We start from the raw sequence: 15,847 nt of genomic DNA, 5'->3' as shown, positions 1-15,847 counted from the left end.
TCTGGAAAACCTCTACGAGCCGATAGATCGGACGTATGCATTCCAAGAGGTAAATGACGTGGCAGCACTCGCTTGCAGGGCTACCAAAGGGAGATGGACAAGGAAGAGTCGATAGTTAAATGTGTTTTAAACAATCACAGACGCCTCAGGACCCGATATTGCTGCCCCAGACGTACTTGAGGAGCGAGCTGGCGCTGCTTGTGAGCGAGTTGGCGACCGAGTGCACGGCGCCACCGACGCTTTCGACGCCGACCTTGACGGAGCTCATGCCCTTTGTGACCGTCTTTTCGCTCGCATGGGCGTGGACAAAGTCGCTCAGCGTCAAGCCAATCTTCTCGTTGAACTTGCCTTCCATGCGCAGCTTGAGCGCGGTCGCCGCCTCTTCGTCCGACTGCCCGGGCAAGAAGCGCTCGATGACAAACGCGTCGAGGTCGGCCTGCGTGTAGTTGACGCCAAAATCCGTAATCTCCGGAATGGCATCGACCACGAGCCGCAGCATGAGCAAGAACAAGCTCACGTGGCGCCGTAGGCAGTTGAAGGCGACGACGCACGAGTTCTTGAAAGCTTCGACCTGAAGCGGTCCGCCGAGCGCATCGAGCATGTTCTTATCGAGGCGCATGGGTGGCTGGAGCGGCTTTGGGTCCTTCCCCAAGATAAAGCCATAGTCGATGTGGAAGAGGTTGCCGTCGTTCGTGAGCATGACGTTCTCTGCATGCCGGTCCCCGACGCCGAGGAGAAACGTAATGACGGTGTAGGCCGCCAACGACTCGCGAAACGACGTCGAAATGTCACTGAGCGTCTACACCAATCTCAGACACCTTGTCCATATGCAAGAAGCGAGTCGTACGCGGTGGCCGTTGTAGTGGTGTAAAAAATGCATGATGTTGCCGTGCTCGCGAATGATGGCGTAGAGCGTATGGGCGTTCTCGACGATCTCGATGAGTCCGTCGTAGCTCGACGTCGGGATCACACGGTACGTGACGAGCGCCGAGTTGAACATTTGCGTCTCCTGCTTGAGGATCGTGTACATGACGCGGATGATGTTTTGCACGGCTGCGTCCTTGCGCAGATCGTCACGCTTGTACATGAGCCGGTACGTTTGTCGCAGTGCGTGCGTTGACGGCGATGCGTCAGCGTTCTCGACGCCCGTGCACGTGACGATGACCGGGGCCTCTGCGCTGCGCATGACCTTGAGCGACGCGTACTGGATGCCCGAGATCGTGAGCATCGGCTCGACCGGTAGTCGGAGCGGCGTCGCGGCAAAAAGACCCGACTTGGACACTTCGTGCTCGAGCCGACTCACGACGACGCTCTGCTCGGCGCGGTGCGGCAGCTGCCACAAGATGTCGACAAACTCTTGGCCGTAAAGCAGCTGGGACGCCATGTCACCGTTGGCCGCCACGAGGCGGAGGAGGAGGCGCTGTCGGAAGCCGTCAAATTTGCGTCGGCAGCGGCGGTCTTCGGCAAGCACCGAGAGGCCCCAGTAGAGGTCGCTGCAGAAGCGCGGGTTCACGAGCGCTTGCGAGACGATCGCATTGCCGAGGCTGCTAGCGCACGTCTCGACGCTGAGCGAGTGTAGCACAATGGGGAGGAAGCTCATCCAGTCGTCCGGCGATGCCTTTCGCTGCAGCGCGCGCACGCAGAGGTCGCGCAAGCCAATGTGCTGGACGTTGGCGTTGGAGAGAATCTCAAGCGCGTCGACGCTCTCGAGCTCGTGCCGGCAGAGCCGCGAGCACATGGTGAGCATGCAGTTGTGCGTGCGCGGCGCTTGCATGAGTGCCAAGATATCGTCGACGATCGGGTCGGTCGAGTGTTCCTTGGAGACATCAACGGCCTTGACGAGCTGCAGTAGCCTACACACGGTGACGTCACGCGGATCCATGTCTGCGGTGCCTACCATTTGGAATGACCTGCGAGGAAGCGGCGGTTGCGGATGAGAAGGTCCTTCTCGCGCGGACTGAGCGGGTGCGACGGAAGGTAGTACTGGATCTGCCGGAACGTCGAGAGACACATGATGGACGCGCGGTGCCACTTGCGGCAGACCTGCCCCAGCACACGCAGAGTCTGGATGTCCCATCCGCAAAGCTCAAACACCCGAACCGTGTTGTAGTGCTGTCGGCGCTGCTGCAGAGCCGACGCGCAGTCGTCACAAACACGCTGCAGCACGCTTCCTTTTGGCGCCTGCTGAAGCATCTTGAGCTTGTGCAATGAGACTGCCGACGGCGTAAACTTGGCCACGACGCCGCGCTGCTCGAGGCTCGTCATGCTGCGCAGAAAGCGGTCGCGCTCGAGCTCGGCCGAGTGCTGCATCTACACGCGCACGTGAGCAACGTCCCAAAGCATTCGCCTGCGTACCTCGTCGAGAAACGACGTCGAGGAGCTCGAGCAGCTGCCGTGGAACTCGGTAAAGTCGTCCGCCGACGCCGAGAGCGCGGGCGTCGCCGAGTTGTACGACCAGACATAGTACCCGAGCGACCCGATGACTTCGGTGGCATTGGACGCAATCGCGCTCGAGTAGGACGCGTACTGCGCCTGGCCGTGCATGGCGTACGACACGGGCGTCGACTCGTAGTCGATGGGGATGACGAGGCGCTGGTTGGAGCACACGTTGCAAAAGATGCGCCCGCACGCGCGGCAGTGGTGCTTTCGGATGAGGAGCGTAAACTCCGTGTGGCACTTGAAGCACGCGTACACCGCGTCGTCTTGGACCCAGGACGAGAGGCGGCGCGGCTGCACGAAACGGTAGACGTCTTCGCCCTGCACGTCGCTGTGGGACCACGCGTTGTCGTCTTCACGCTCCTGGGCGAGCTGCTCCTTGAGCTCCCAAGCGAGCTCGTCTGCGTCGTTCTCGTCCGAGTTGTACTGGAACGGGTTGCGCTTCGCCGACCGCGGCTCGGGAGAGTCGGTCTCTTCCTTGAGCGTCGAGAGCATGTAGGGCCCGGACCGCGGGTAGCCCAAACGCTTCTTCGAGAGGCTTCGACTCTTGCTCTTTGTCTCGAGCATCATCGAGAACGAGAGGTCTGTCACTGGCGATCGATGCTGCTCGACAAAGTGATCTTCGTGCAGGTCGAGCTCGCGGAGCTGCGCCGTCGGTGACAGCGCGCCTTCATCGTGGGATAGCGCGTCCAGGAAGAGCCCATCGTCATGCTCTTCTCGGCCTTCGTCTCCATGCGCGACCTCGATCTCCATGCTCCCCGGAGGCTGCGCGACGACGGACTGTTCTTTGCTGGGTTGTTTTCGGTCTAATTTTGCGCCGTCATCCGGACGCTTCCTCCAACAACCGGATATTGCCAAAGATTCGTCGCAGAGGGCTGGATGCAGCTAAAAACACTCCATTTTCGCGGCTACTGCGAGAATACGACGCCGTGGTTCCAGCGATCGTTCGTGGCGCTTCAGCGACCATGGCGAAATGCCGATAGCTGTGATGTCAAGTCGATCGCATCTCGCCTTGAAAGAGCCTGTGCATTTGGCACAGCATCCGCCAGCTCCAAAATTGGGTAATTTTAGTCCACTGATTCAATTTGATACTCCTGCAAGCGGGAGACGATGCGCCCGGCAACCCAGCGCGTCGTGTACATCATCGCCGGCGAAGCATCGGGTGATGCCATCGGCGCCAAGCTCATCCGTGCCCTGCAGACCAAGGAGCCTTCGGTCACCTTCCGCGGCGTTGGCGGGTAGGCGCTACGAGGTGCAACACGTTCACGAGCTACTATGGCAGGCCGCAGATGACCAAGCAAGGCCGCTTTGCATCGCTCTTTCCCATGAAGGAATTATCGTTTATGGGTCTCACCGAGGTGTTGCCGAAGCTCTGGTCGACGCTGGTACGCACACGCGCCTTCACGCATTCGTACCACATATCGGTAGGGTCATCTCCATGCCGTCGCCAAGGACATTCACGCTTGCGCGCCGGACGCGGTCGTGACCATCGACTCGAAGGGCTTTACGTTTCGAGTGCTGCGCACCTTGAGCGCCCAGGGCCTTCTCTACCACGTGCTTCGCGTCGTGGACAAGCGTACGTCGCCAACGGATTCGCTCCCATCTCATCGGATGCCTAGTCGACGTTGCGTCCGTACGACGCAAAGCGGCCGTCGTGCACTACGTAGCGCCGTCTACGTGGGCGTACAATCACAAGTTCAAGCACATGGAGGCGACAGCAACCGGCCTCTCGCGCCTCATGGATCACATGCTCGTGCTCCTGCCTTTTGAAGCGCTGCTCTTTCAGCCGCGCGCAGAGGCGCGACCAGTCGTAACCTTTGTCGGCCACCCGGCTCTCGAAGACTTTGGCGATGTCCATCGCCTCTTTGAGACGGCTTTGCCGACACACGACGCGTCATCGGTCGAGCTACTGCCGCCGTCGCCGTGGCTGCCGTACGATGCGCACGCCGCGCGCAAGACGCAAGCGATCCTAGCGACCATTGCAGCCGAACGGGCGCAGCTGAAGGCGCCAACGTGGACCATCTGCGCGCTCGTTGGCAGGTGCGGTTTGATCTTACTGAGCACAAGTCGAAAGCTTCGTGTAGCCGAGAGAACGAGGTGTTGCAAACGATCTCGCTGGTGCGCCAAGCCATTGAACTCCATGCGCAAGCGAGAGCAGCGCCGGTAGAAGCGCCAGAGACAGGCAGATGAAGACACGTTGGGCACGTAGATTCACGTGGTGTTTCCGACCATATCGGCGGTCGCGCCCCTCGTCCGCGCCCACTTGGCCGACTGGTCGATCCCGTGTACAGTGCACGTCACGGACGACGCGAGCAAGAAGCGGTCGCTCTTTCAGGTTTGTCAACTCTGCGAAAATAAGGGCGCCAACATTGGTGATAGCAAAGCCATGCAGCGATCGCCGTCTCGGGCACGGTCGTGCTGGAAGCAGCGCTCGCGGGCCTGCCGACCGTCGTCATCTACCGCGCCAACCGCGTCACCGAGGTCCTTGCTCGGTCCCTCGCGCGTGTGCAGCACGTCTCGCTGCCCAACATTATGAGCTCACGGTCCACCACCACGCTGTGTCGCAAGTGCTCATCCCTCCGTAGCACCTTGATGCCTGAAGTGCTCTTTTCCGAGTGCACCCCAATCAACATTGCTGCTGCGCTCACGTACGCCGAGGCCGTTTGATTCGAACTTGTACGCAGTGCTCTTGTAGACGTCTCTGCGCCAAGCCGCCGAATGCAGTGCCGTTGAGCCAAGTGTTTGGCTCGCTCCTGCGATGGGACGTCGATCCGCATGTCCGACCTTGCCGCGCCAGCGAGGTGGCCGCAACGGTACCGCAAAGGTATATGACAAAATGAGTCTGATTGGCTCAACAAAGGTGGTCCTGGCCGAGATGGACCGCAAGCGCGACGCTGTGACCGGGAGATAGAGGTTTAGACCGATCGAGACGCAATCGCGACAAGAGCCACCGTCACGACGAGCACGACGATGACGGTGATCTCGATGAAGACGCGGATCGGGTACGACTTGGGCGACGTGTCTTCCTCTTCCTCTTCGTAGTCGATCTCGCTACAGTGTACGTTAAATAAGAAAACGACACAAACTAAGATGCAACCTGTCGGTGGAGCTCGGCGATTCTTGGTCCATGGACTGCACGACAATGTGTTCGTACTCGACGCGGAGAAGACCCCACATGCTTCGTCGAAACACTTCGGCAGAAGCCAGCACCGGGTCCAAGTAGAGCTACGACCATCCGTTTCCTGCTATGTATGATGGGTCGTGGGGTACCTGGATGTGACCGGGAATCGGACCGTACCCAGAGGACGGCACGAGCGTGAGCGTCCAGAAGAAGCGCAGGAAAAAGTCGAGCACGATCGCAACGTAGTAGGTCCACTTGGGGTACAAGAGCGTTTGGCGCAGAAACCCCGATTTGAGATCGCCGAGGCCCCAATCCATGTAGATATCCCAGACGAACTGGTACATGGTCGTGCCCACCCACGCGACCATGTAGCACGACTGGTACACGGTCCACTCGCGGTCCTGCTGCTTGAGGTTCGGGTGGAAGACGGCGAAGAGCACAATGGACTGCGCGCACGCGTACTTCATCGCGTTCGGAAGGTGCGGGAACCGGGCGTGCGTGTCGTGGTACCGGCGCATGCTCTGCATGAAGCGCCACCACTACACCACAATTAACCGAAGAAGAAGAGGAGGTGACGAAGTACCAAGGGCAAAGCGGAGAAGAGCGGGATGACGACCGTACGGTACACATCGCTTTGCGAGCACACGTCTTGGCCTTTTGGATCCTCCTCAAAGAAGGCGCCTAGAACACCAAACTATCAGCTGGAGCATAGGACGGGGCTCGAAGAACCCGAGGCAAAGTAGCACGTGGACCACGCGAGGTCGACCATGACCTTGACCAAACTCGTGAGGATATCGCCGACGTACGACTCGCGGAAGCGAACGATCGCGAACGGCGCCGCCATGACCCTACGCTTGCGTCAACTTGAAAGGTAGGAATTGAATGAATTCACCGGCCAATCGTGCGCATGAGCGACCGGCGCTGCTTGAGCGGAAAGATGAGCTTGAGGACGAGGAAGGCGTAGAGCATGAGCGGGTAGTAGTGCGCGGGAATGTAGTCGCCGAGGTCACCGCGCAGCACCTTGAAATAGAGCTACACCGAGAGGTTACCCACGCGGCATGAATTGCAGCTCGTACGAGGAGGTTGACGAGGTAGATGCACGTGACTGGCACGATCTGGTGGAGCAAGTGGAGGTACTGCGTCGACTTGGTGGCTTTGAGGTGGAAGACGCGGAGGAACGCGAGCCCGTACTGGTCAAAGAGGTACAGCTGGAGGCACCAGAACCACGCGAGGAGGACAAGGACGCCGATGCCTCGGTAGACGGCGATGACGGACGAGTGCCACAGGTTGTGGTGGTACGAGTCGTCAATGACGCTGTCCCAGAGCACCCAGAGGAGGAGGATGAGCATCATGCCCGTGCGCATACCAAAGTAGAAGCCCGACCAAATGATGTGCTCCTCGCTCAGCGGGTACAGCTCGCGGTTGGCCGCGCGCCAGTCGCCGCCGAAGAACACGCGCGTCACGAGCGACTCGAGGCGCACGATCTGTGCGTTTGTCTTGTCCAAGTCGGCAAAGTCCACGTCCTATACGTCCATGGTCAGGAGGAGGAGCTTGGACGACGTACATACGTCGAGAATCGTTATGGCCAGCGGGGCCCGTGCCGTAAGATCTACCCTGGAGCATGTAGCATGATGAGCGACAAGACTGATTCAACCTGCGTGGCTTGAGATCTGAAACTGGCGCAGCCACAGCAGTCGCTGGTGCAGGATGATCCACTCGTGCTTGGCCAGCTCGACCATGCGGCGCTCCATGGGGTCGCAGACCGACGGCGCGCGCACCGTGCCATTGACGCCACGCTCGTACTCGTCGAGCACGTTGGCGTACTCGGCCAGCTTTTCCTTGTAAAAGCCATTGATCTACGGATCCTGGGTACGCGATCTTTCGAGCGTGGGACGAGCATACCTTGCGGACTTGGGCGCGGAGGCTGCAGAGGTCGTCGTCCTAGCCACGCATGTAAGAGGTCATGCTGCATGATCCTGCGCAGCGACGTACGCGCGTCCACTCGTACAGCAGCTGCCGGTTCGGGTCCTCCATCTTCCTCTTCCTGCGCTCCCCGTCGCCAGACTCAAACTCCCACTCACTGCGTCCCACATGTATCCGGAAACGCTGGTGCCAATCATCCGGATAACCTTCCCGCGCTTATTTTCGGCATTCGCATTGGGTGCGTTGGTGGCGATGGGCAGCACGCCAGGCTTGAGATTCAAGCGACCGATGCTACTCGAGCCAAGGCGCATTGGTCATCCAACACGGCTTTGGCGATGAAGTACGCGGCCGCTCAGAGGAATTGAACCGGCGAGACGGACTGAAATGTATCAAGCGCTGATGGACAAATCAAGTCGAATCGAAAGGGTTGTCGGAGGTAACAGGTGCAAATGCGCAAGCCGCTGATACTACGTCGCTGCACATCGTCACAACGACGTGACAACAGCCAATTGCAGCTAGGTTCATGCCCCCGCCAAGGCAACGACTGCCACCGCCAAGGCAACGACTGCCACTGCCAAGCTTAGCTTGGCGCATCAGCGGATACTAGAGGACATGAAATATCGAATGACAGCGCTGGAAGGCAGCCATGGAACGCACTTGGTATGCGTCTTGAACGGTCGCTTCTGCCTCGAAAGGGAGAAATAATCTCGCGCGCCGCTGGACATGATGTTGCATGACGAGACCGCGACCGCTTATTTTCGGCATTTTGGCCGTTGCACATGCCGAATCCGCCCGACACAGCAACTTGCACAGTATCTCCGACGGCGGATTCGCCGATCTCGGGACCATGCGACTCCTCGCGGGAGATCGCAAGGCTTCATTTGCGCTATGACGGCTGCACTCGCGTGGCAGGCGCTGATGCTCGGCACGGGCACGGGTATCCTTGTCGCGACCATCTACGTCTTCATCCACGATGCCAAGAAGCGAGCGCACCCGGGTCCGGTACTTATCTGCATCGTGATTGCGTCGTGTGCCGCCATGATCGCCCGCGCTGCCATGGAGCTCGTCCTCCTCAGCGACGCACCTTCGACAACGACGGTCCTCGACGTCGCCAACCTTGCAGACGCGGCGACGAGCCGCGCGCTCGGGCCGTTCTGGTGCTACATCTACTTTGACGCAGCGACCATCTTCTGGTACCTCATGCTCGCCATGGACCTCATCTCGTCGCTCTCCAACCCGTTCCTGCCGTTTGCGTCGAATAACTTGATCCACCACGCACACGCGTGGCCGGCCGCGGGCATTTGGACCGTCATCTTCCGCTTTGGCTTTTTCCAGCGCGACTTTCACGACGGCGTCATGCGCGTCTGGATCGTCTTGCCCTCGTACGCGGTGCTCCTCTACATTGGCATCGCACTCCGCGTCGCGTGGGCCAAGTCGCGCGTGCTGCAGTACGAGGCGCACGTCTCGACGCGCAACATGGCGATGCTCATCCTCCCGTACCTCGCCGTCTTTGCGGCCATGAGCGTCGGGTTTCTTATTCTCTACGTCTTCGAGATGTACTACAGCACGACGAGCGCGACCAACTACTTGGACCAGCTCCTCCTCGGCCTCTCGACGCTCTTGGTCTTTGTGCTCTACTACTTTGACTCGGCGATCGTGTTTCGCCTCTGGGGCTCGACCAAGGCGTCGGTCGCCCGCCGCCGCCTCTCGACCATGACCAACCACACCGTCACGCCCAACAGCCCCCACTACCAAAGTACGTACCCCCATCGTGTTCTCGCGCTTCATTGGCTCGTGTAGTTGGTCGGGACACGGCCGATGACTTTGCGGTCGACGTCGCCCAGCAAATGCGCAACAGCGTCATGGAGTGCACGAAAGCGGGCATCTACGAAGCGGCCTCGGGCATGTGCGACCGCGACACGGTGCCCGGCCAAATCCCGCTCGAGCTCGAGTTTGCCAAAGTCGAAACCAAAGGCATCCTCGTCCACGGGCAACTCGCGACCGCGTCCGACCGCCTGCGCTTCACGGACGTCGCGCCGCTCGTGTTTCAGTCGATCCGCGAGCTCTTTGGCATCGACGCGGCCTCGTACCGCGATGCGTTTGCGCGCTCCGAGGGGCTGCGCGAGTGCGGCCTCAAGGGCAAGAGCGGCAACATCATGTACTTTACCCGTACGACGTGGACGGTCTCGCTCGTTTCTTATGGATGCATGGCAGACAATGCGCAGTTTATGGTCAAGAGCGTGCCCCGGTCCGAGTTTGACGTGCTCCGGTCCATCTTGTACGGGAACCGATATGGATGGTATCGATCCATGTCCTGCGTAGACCGGCGTATTACAAGTACCTCGTGACGCACCGCGCGACGCACCTCTGCCGGTACTTTGGCTGTCACTCGATCACGCTGCCCGTCGGCACTCGGTGCATGTACTTTGTCGTCATGCAAAACCTCTTCAACGAAGGTATCCATACCTCTACCTCAAGACATGGAAAGAAGAGCCATGTAGGACCGGTTCACGAGGTGTACGACATCAAGGGCAACACGGACCGTCGGCAAGCGATCCCAGACGGTGACGTGGAGCGCGTCATGCAGGACACGCTCGCGCGCAGGTGTATCGAGCCGCTCATGCTCGACATTGACTTTTCACGCATCCACCGGTGCATGCATCTCTCAGACGCGAACGCGACGGCGATGCAAGGCCAGCTCAAGTCCGATATTACGTTTCTCGCCGAGCAAAACATCATGGACTACAGGTGTCGTTGACGCTATGTTCTATGGACTCTCAGGCATCGTAGCATCCTCGTTGGTGTCAAGCACCTCTCGGGCGACGAAGCCCCCGTCGCGGGCCTCTGCAACCACGTGCCCTCCAAGGACCTTGGCGACGTCTACTTCGTGGGCATCATTGACATGCTGCAGCAATACAGCTGGCGTTGGGCGGTAGGCACCTTCGCAAGCGAATTTGCGCCTCACGATGGTATAATAGGTTCAGCGCTGGGTGCTTGGCACGCTCTTGTGCAAGGACACGCAGGACGTGAGTGCGGTGCCCGCACGCAAGTACGGCGCGCGGCTGCTGGGCTTTATCCGCTTTAGCATGTTCAACCAAACCCGCCGCTCGAGCCGCACGTCGCTGCCCGGCAACTTTTCGCTGACCGCCGAGCGCCCGAGCGGCCTTGGCCAGCTCACACCGGTACGTTACTTCTTGTTGTTGGAGATGGCACTTTCGTTCGCAGAGGATACTCGTCGACGCGGACACGGCCATGCTCGATGTGACGCCGTCCATGCTGTGGCTCTCGGCCAACCTCCACGACCCCGCGCCCGAGCTCTACGACATCATTTAACCTCGCGATCATAAAGAGGCTCACAATAAGATCCGCAATCTTATCTGTGAAAGCATCGAAACGCTATGGCCACATTGGAGCTACTCGGACGTTATATTATGTCGCCTTCAGCTGATCGGTCCACTGACGTGGCGTGATCGGGTCAGTGACCAAGTGCAGAACGGACGGTTGCTGTGAGAAACAGATGGCGTCGATAGACAGGCGCGTGTAGCAGCTCCCAGTCTGTGCAGGAGCCAGCAGGGCTGCTGAACGCTTTGGCTCTGAACACGACCCCACATACCGAGAGCTAGGCCGCAGTTTCGAGGCGCGTTCCTCGCATGCACGGCAGCACCTTCTCGGTCATTGACCTCCTCACGCCGCCGTCGACGGCGTCTGCGCCACGTACCTCCTGCACGGATGCTGTCAAATCGACGATCATCTTCAGACCACGGAGGCCCGGTCGCCAGCACCAACGGCGGCACCGACTTCGATGGCAAGTTGCAAGTGCAAACTCAGGTCAGCAAGCCAATCAGAAAGCGCGGCGCCTCCGACCCGATGATCTGGCGGCTCACTCTTGTAGCCATTTGCGATGGCGCTAGCGCTCTCCGCCGTGCTGCTCGCGCTCGCGCTCTGCGTGCTCGGCGCCACATTGTACCTCGTCGCTGTGCACCCCAAGGCGCGCCAGCATCCGGGGCCCGTCTTGCTCTGCATCCTCGTCTCGCACGCGCTCGCGATCGCCTTCCGGGCCGTGATGCACCTGGCGCTCCTCGCCGTCGATGGCGGTAGCGACTACTCGATCGTGGACGTGGCCAACTTGCAGCCCGACCCTGCGGCTCTCTGGCTCTTCTGGGCCATGTTCTTCTTCACGTCCGCGGCCACGTTCTGGAACCTCATGCTCGCGATCGACCTCATCTCGTCGCTCCTCAACCCATTTCTGCCCTTCCAAGCCAACAGCGTTTTGCACCACGCGGTAGCATGGCCCGGCGCGGCGCTGTGGACGATCCTCTTCCGCGCCTTTATCTGCGCCAACGGCAGCTCGAAGCACACGGGCATCTACATGGACGTCCCGCTCTACCTCGGCCTCCTCTACATTGCGATCGCGCTCTTTGTCGCTTGGCGCAAGTCGCGCATCCTCGAGACGCAGGCGCATCTCACGACGCGGCGCATGGCCAAACGCATCTTGCCGTACCTCGGTGTCTTTGCGAGCGTCGGCGTCGTGTCCATCGTCGTGTACGCCATCGATGTCTTGGACGGAAGCGTTTCGGTTACGACGAGCATGATTGACGAAGTCGTCGAGGGCCTCGATCTCATTGCTGTCTTTGCGCTCTTCCGCTTGGACGTCGGTGGCCGGCGCCGCGCCGACACGGTGCGCTGCACCAACGACGACGACGACGAGGATCAAACGGCGGGCGATCACGACGACCTCGACGTCTCCAACGTCCTGCGGCAGTCGGTCATGAAGTACACGTCCATGGGCATCATCGAGTCGGCGTCGCGGGCCGCGATGGAGCCACGCGCCGAGATCACATTCGACGAGTACGCACGGATCGAAGCCAAGACGATCGTGGTGCACGGCCGCTTCGCCAGCAGCGTCCTCGCCTTCCAGGACGTTGCGCCGGCTGTCTTTCAGCAGATTCGCCACCACTTTGGGATCGACGACCGGTCGTACATGGAGGCGTTTGCGCTCGACCAGATCCTCAACGAGCACGGCTCGGAAGGCAAGAGCGGCAACCTCTTTTACTTTACGGGTACTATGGTTTGGACGAGAAACGTCTCACAAGACAATTTGTGTTTAGCCAACCGCCAATTCATGGTCAAAAGTGTCCCAAGAGACGAGTTTGACGTGCTCCGCGGCATCCTGTATGGCAATCAAAAGGCTCAAAGGACTCACACCCAGTAGGCCGTACTACCACAGTCATCTGCAGAGCCACCCAGGCTCGTACCTCTGCCGGTACCTCGGGTGTCACTCAATCTCGCTGCCCGTCGGGTCCAAGAAGATGTACTTTGTCGTTATGCACAACCTCTTCAAGGACGGGCCCGTGCACCAACGGTTTGACCTCAAGGGCAACACGGACCGCCGCCAAGCGATCCGCTCCGATGACGTCGAGCGCGTCATCCGGCAAGCGCGCGAGCGGCTCCCAATCGCCAAGCTCATGATGGACATCGATTTTCTCAAGCTCCGACAAGCCATCCACGTCGACGACGACGTGCAGTCCGAGATGCAGTCGCAGCTCGTGGCCGACATCATGTTTCTCGCAGCGCGCGGCATCATGGATTATAGGTACGATATGACAGTCTTTCAGTGGATCTAGACCAAGTGGTGTAGCATCCTCATCGGCATCTCGCATGGGTCACTCGAAGAAGCGCCGCTGCACGACGTGATTGTCTCCAAGTACCGCGACAAGTGCTATCACGTCGGCGTTATCGACATGCTGCAGCGGTACACGTGGCGCTGGACGCTCCAGCGCTACTTCCTCGGCCTCTGTCTCTGCAAGGACATGCACAACGTGAGCGCGGTCTCGCCCAACGAGTACGGCAGCCGCCTCAAGCACTTTGTGCGCAACCGCCTCTTCTACGCCCAGAGCCCGTGCCGCGACGGCCGGAGCCTCGCGCTCGCGTCCAACTCGGACACGCACCCCATTCGCCTCAGCTACGACCTCGAGGTATGTTCTCCGCTAACAACTGAATCGTTTCTCACGCAGGGCGTCAGGACACGCTGAGCTCGTCCCCGTACATTGCCGTCTTCTCCAAGAACCCGTCGCCCCACGAGATCCTCATCAAAGACCGCGTCCCCGCTTTCTTCGTTGGCACGTAGCAAACACAGTTCAATATATAAACAAATGCAACATTCTGCGTACCTGTACAGGACGCTTGACACGCTGCGGCCATTGGCGCCCAATTTCAGCGCCCATAAGCTGCTAGCCGGACGTCGGCAAACACAAACACTAACGCGAAAGCATTTCGTTAGGTCTACATAGAACAACAGCCTAGTCTCGGAGCCGTTAGTCGTGTACGCAGGAGAACGCATTTTGGCAGGGTGTTGGGTCGAGAGAGAGTACGAGCCTTTGGTAATGAACTCGTGGGACCGTCGGCCGACTGCATTCTGGGCGTGTATAAGTCGGCGTGGACAATCAAGCGCGCGTGATTCTGTCATCAACGCTCTCAACGTGCCAGTATATACACCTCATCGACTGGACGCAGTGCGAGAGGGTAGGTTGCTCCAGTTGTTGTAAAAGGGAACCACTTGGTCGCACTCTCGGGGCGCATGGACATTCGGACGCCACCAGATTTTGGTCCATCAGCCCACCGGAAGTGTGCGATAGAGTCGTCCGTGACATACACGCATTGCTGCGCCCAGAGATGGTTTTTGAAGCCACTGGAGACGCGAACACGTCACGCTGGATGTGGATCTAAGTCTTGTAAAGTATATTCGTCGTACACTGCAGTTTCTAGCGTATTTTGCAAACGTTATTCGCGCGTCGTCGTCGAACGCAAGTCGCTGCTAGGCCATTGGCTTGACGACTGGACCATCGACGAGGGTGGCGCCTCTTGGAGGTCCCAACACCTGGTAGAACGGACCACTGCTACTACGCCACAGCTGCATCTTGTCAAGGATCCAACTGCTCTCCCTCGTTGATTGTAGGTGTCCCCGTTGCGCCCACACATCCTCAGGTCTTGGACGCCGCGCGGGTTCGGTTCGTGGGCGAGTAGAAAAATGGAGTACATCAGTGCAGATTTAGGTGGAGCGCCCCGAAGGCGACGTCATCTTCATGGCTGTTTCTCTTGTCGGCGCCGTGGCGCAAGATGCGATCCGTCATTGCAGCCGAGGTCGACGAGACGCTCTCGGCGGACGTGGCCGACGGCGGCAAGTGGGCGAACAAGTTCGAGCTCAAAGACGTGCTGCGCAAGTATGACTGCGTATTTGTGGACCGGCCTCAGATGGACAAGCCTTCACGCTTGAGTCCATGCAGCTTGCTCATTCTCGTCTGTCTCATCTGGATGACCCCGGAATAGATCATCCATGAAGTACTTCCCGAAGACCCGGTGCCGGCACTTCGGCCGCCGATTTGGAAGCCGCCGTAAAGGCAGGCAACATGGCTTTGATCGATGTGGTACGGGCTACTAGCGCGCACCACATCGATCAAAGCCATGTTGCCTGCCTTTACGGCGGCTTCCAAATCGGCGGCCGAAGTGCCGGCACCGGGTCTTCGGGAAGTACTTCATGGATGATCTATTCCGGGGTCATCCAGATGAGACAGACGAGAATGAGCAAGCTGCATGGACTCAAGCGTGAAGGCTTGTCCATCTGAGGCCGGTCCACAAATACGCAGTCATACTTGCGCAGCACGTCTTTGAGCTCGAACTTGTTCGCCCACTTGCCGCCGTCGGCCACGTCCGCCGTGGCGCAAGATGCGATCGGTCATTGCAGCCGGCGGCTTGAAATGGAAATGAAAAAGCCCTATCCGGATCGATGAGGTGACAAAAAGGGGGCCTCCTCGCCAAAGATCCATACCGGGTACCATGACCGGGTACCCTCTTTCTGTTGGAAAATGTGGCGTCCTTCCTCCCTGTACCGCTCTTGGGTCATAGTCAATTCAAGATAAAACTTTGATGGGTGCTGCTGCATCAAGATCTTCAACAATCCAGCGCAGCGGCAGATATCAAGTTCGAGGGGAAATTCGTAAGTGGACCACGAGGGAGTCATCAGCGTGATAACACGGCCAGATCCGATCTTAGGCGATGCAATTGCGAAGCGAATGCGCTCTCACACAAAAATGAATTGCTTATCGAGATATAGAAGCACTAGGCGGTGCTTATGAAGTCCTCGCTCTCGTTCACATCTTCGGCAATCGCCAATATGGCGATGCTCATGTTCAATGCACTCCAACGCATCGACATCAGATTCTGGGGGTTTATCCGGTATTTTGCTCCCGCCGGCAACCCATGGATTCTTGAAGGATATCACCCAGTACGACTACGCCTTTGTCAACACAAAGAGGGTATGCCAAAGATCGCCATCCCAATTCGGTCACAGCCTTGTCCTAATCCTAATAT

At 59.1% G+C, this 15,847-nt stretch overlaps 6 protein-coding genes across 8 annotated transcripts; 4 read left to right on the top strand and 2 right to left on the bottom strand.

Moving 5' to 3' along the window:
• Positions 1-94: 94 nt before the first annotated feature.
• On the bottom strand, positions 95-3,230 carry SDRG_00840 (hypothetical protein). Its single transcript, XM_008606340.1, has 4 exons — positions 2,356-3,230; positions 1,898-2,310; positions 848-1,853; positions 95-799 (listed from the first exon to the last, which is right to left on the bottom strand). The coding sequence occupies exons 1-4, from the start codon at positions 3,187-3,189 to the stop codon at positions 146-148; spliced, it is 2,907 nt and encodes a 968-aa protein (XP_008604562.1). The 5' UTR covers positions 3,190-3,230; the 3' UTR covers positions 95-145.
• A 316-nt stretch (positions 3,231-3,546) lies between these two features.
• Positions 3,547-5,347, top strand: SDRG_00839 (hypothetical protein; the record flags this gene model as incomplete). Its single annotated transcript, XM_008606339.1, has 10 exons — positions 3,547-3,674; positions 3,719-3,821; positions 3,865-4,012; positions 4,056-4,476; positions 4,521-4,599; positions 4,646-4,771; positions 4,816-4,979; positions 5,022-5,084; positions 5,132-5,249; positions 5,297-5,347. 10 exons carry the CDS (start codon positions 3,547-3,549, stop codon positions 5,345-5,347), a joined length of 1,401 nt encoding a protein of 466 aa, XP_008604561.1.
• Positions 5,348-5,351: 4 nt separating this feature from the next.
• Positions 5,352-7,591, bottom strand: SDRG_00838 (hypothetical protein; the record flags this gene model as incomplete). The annotated part of the gene is made up of 11 exons (XM_008606338.1): positions 5,352-5,487; positions 5,534-5,661; positions 5,707-6,096; positions 6,141-6,238; positions 6,287-6,405; positions 6,450-6,589; positions 6,634-7,080; positions 7,126-7,166; positions 7,212-7,413; positions 7,460-7,498; positions 7,550-7,591. The coding sequence occupies 11 exons, from the start codon at positions 7,589-7,591 to the stop codon at positions 5,352-5,354; spliced, it is 1,782 nt and encodes a 593-aa protein (XP_008604560.1).
• A 597-nt stretch (positions 7,592-8,188) lies between these two features.
• On the top strand, positions 8,189-10,890 carry SDRG_00837. 2 transcript variants are annotated; one of them, XM_008606336.1, is made up of 8 exons: positions 8,369-9,236; positions 9,281-9,649; positions 9,695-9,758; positions 9,803-9,936; positions 9,982-10,228; positions 10,271-10,412; positions 10,459-10,662; positions 10,706-10,814. In XM_008606336.1, exons 1-8 carry the CDS (start codon positions 8,369-8,371, stop codon positions 10,811-10,813), a joined length of 2,136 nt encoding a protein of 711 aa, XP_008604558.1. In that variant the 3' UTR covers position 10,814. The 2 variants fall into 2 exon arrangements, with proteins under 2 accessions (XP_008604559.1, XP_008604558.1); XM_008606337.1 differs by having other exon boundaries at positions 8,189-9,236; positions 10,459-10,890.
• Positions 10,891-11,241: 351 nt separating this feature from the next.
• SDRG_00836 lies at positions 11,242-13,759 on the top strand. 2 transcript variants are annotated; one of them, XM_008606334.1, is made up of 5 exons: positions 11,242-12,540; positions 12,589-12,652; positions 12,693-13,073; positions 13,119-13,455; positions 13,503-13,759. In XM_008606334.1, exons 1-5 carry the CDS (start codon positions 11,382-11,384, stop codon positions 13,605-13,607), a joined length of 2,046 nt encoding a protein of 681 aa, XP_008604556.1. In that variant the 5' UTR covers positions 11,242-11,381; the 3' UTR covers positions 13,608-13,759. The 2 variants fall into 2 exon arrangements, with proteins under 2 accessions (XP_008604556.1, XP_008604557.1); XM_008606335.1 differs by having other exon boundaries at positions 11,382-12,652.
• An 837-nt stretch (positions 13,760-14,596) lies between these two features.
• Positions 14,597-14,806, top strand: SDRG_00835 (hypothetical protein; the record flags this gene model as incomplete). Its single annotated transcript, XM_008606333.1, has 1 exon — positions 14,597-14,806. The coding sequence occupies one exon, from the start codon at positions 14,597-14,599 to the stop codon at positions 14,804-14,806; it is 210 nt and encodes a 69-aa protein (XP_008604555.1).
• Between the last annotated feature and the right edge of the window lie 1,041 nt (positions 14,807-15,847).

The sequence above is a fragment of the Saprolegnia diclina genome (genome assembly GCF_000281045.1).
Source record: "Saprolegnia diclina VS20 unplaced genomic scaffold supercont1.2, whole genome shotgun sequence".
In the NCBI taxonomy this organism is placed as follows: domain Eukaryota; phylum Oomycota; class Saprolegniomycetes; order Saprolegniales; family Saprolegniaceae; genus Saprolegnia; species Saprolegnia diclina.
Note: the sequence above shows the minus strand (reverse complement) of the source record. Positions and strands in the feature narration are given on the sequence as shown.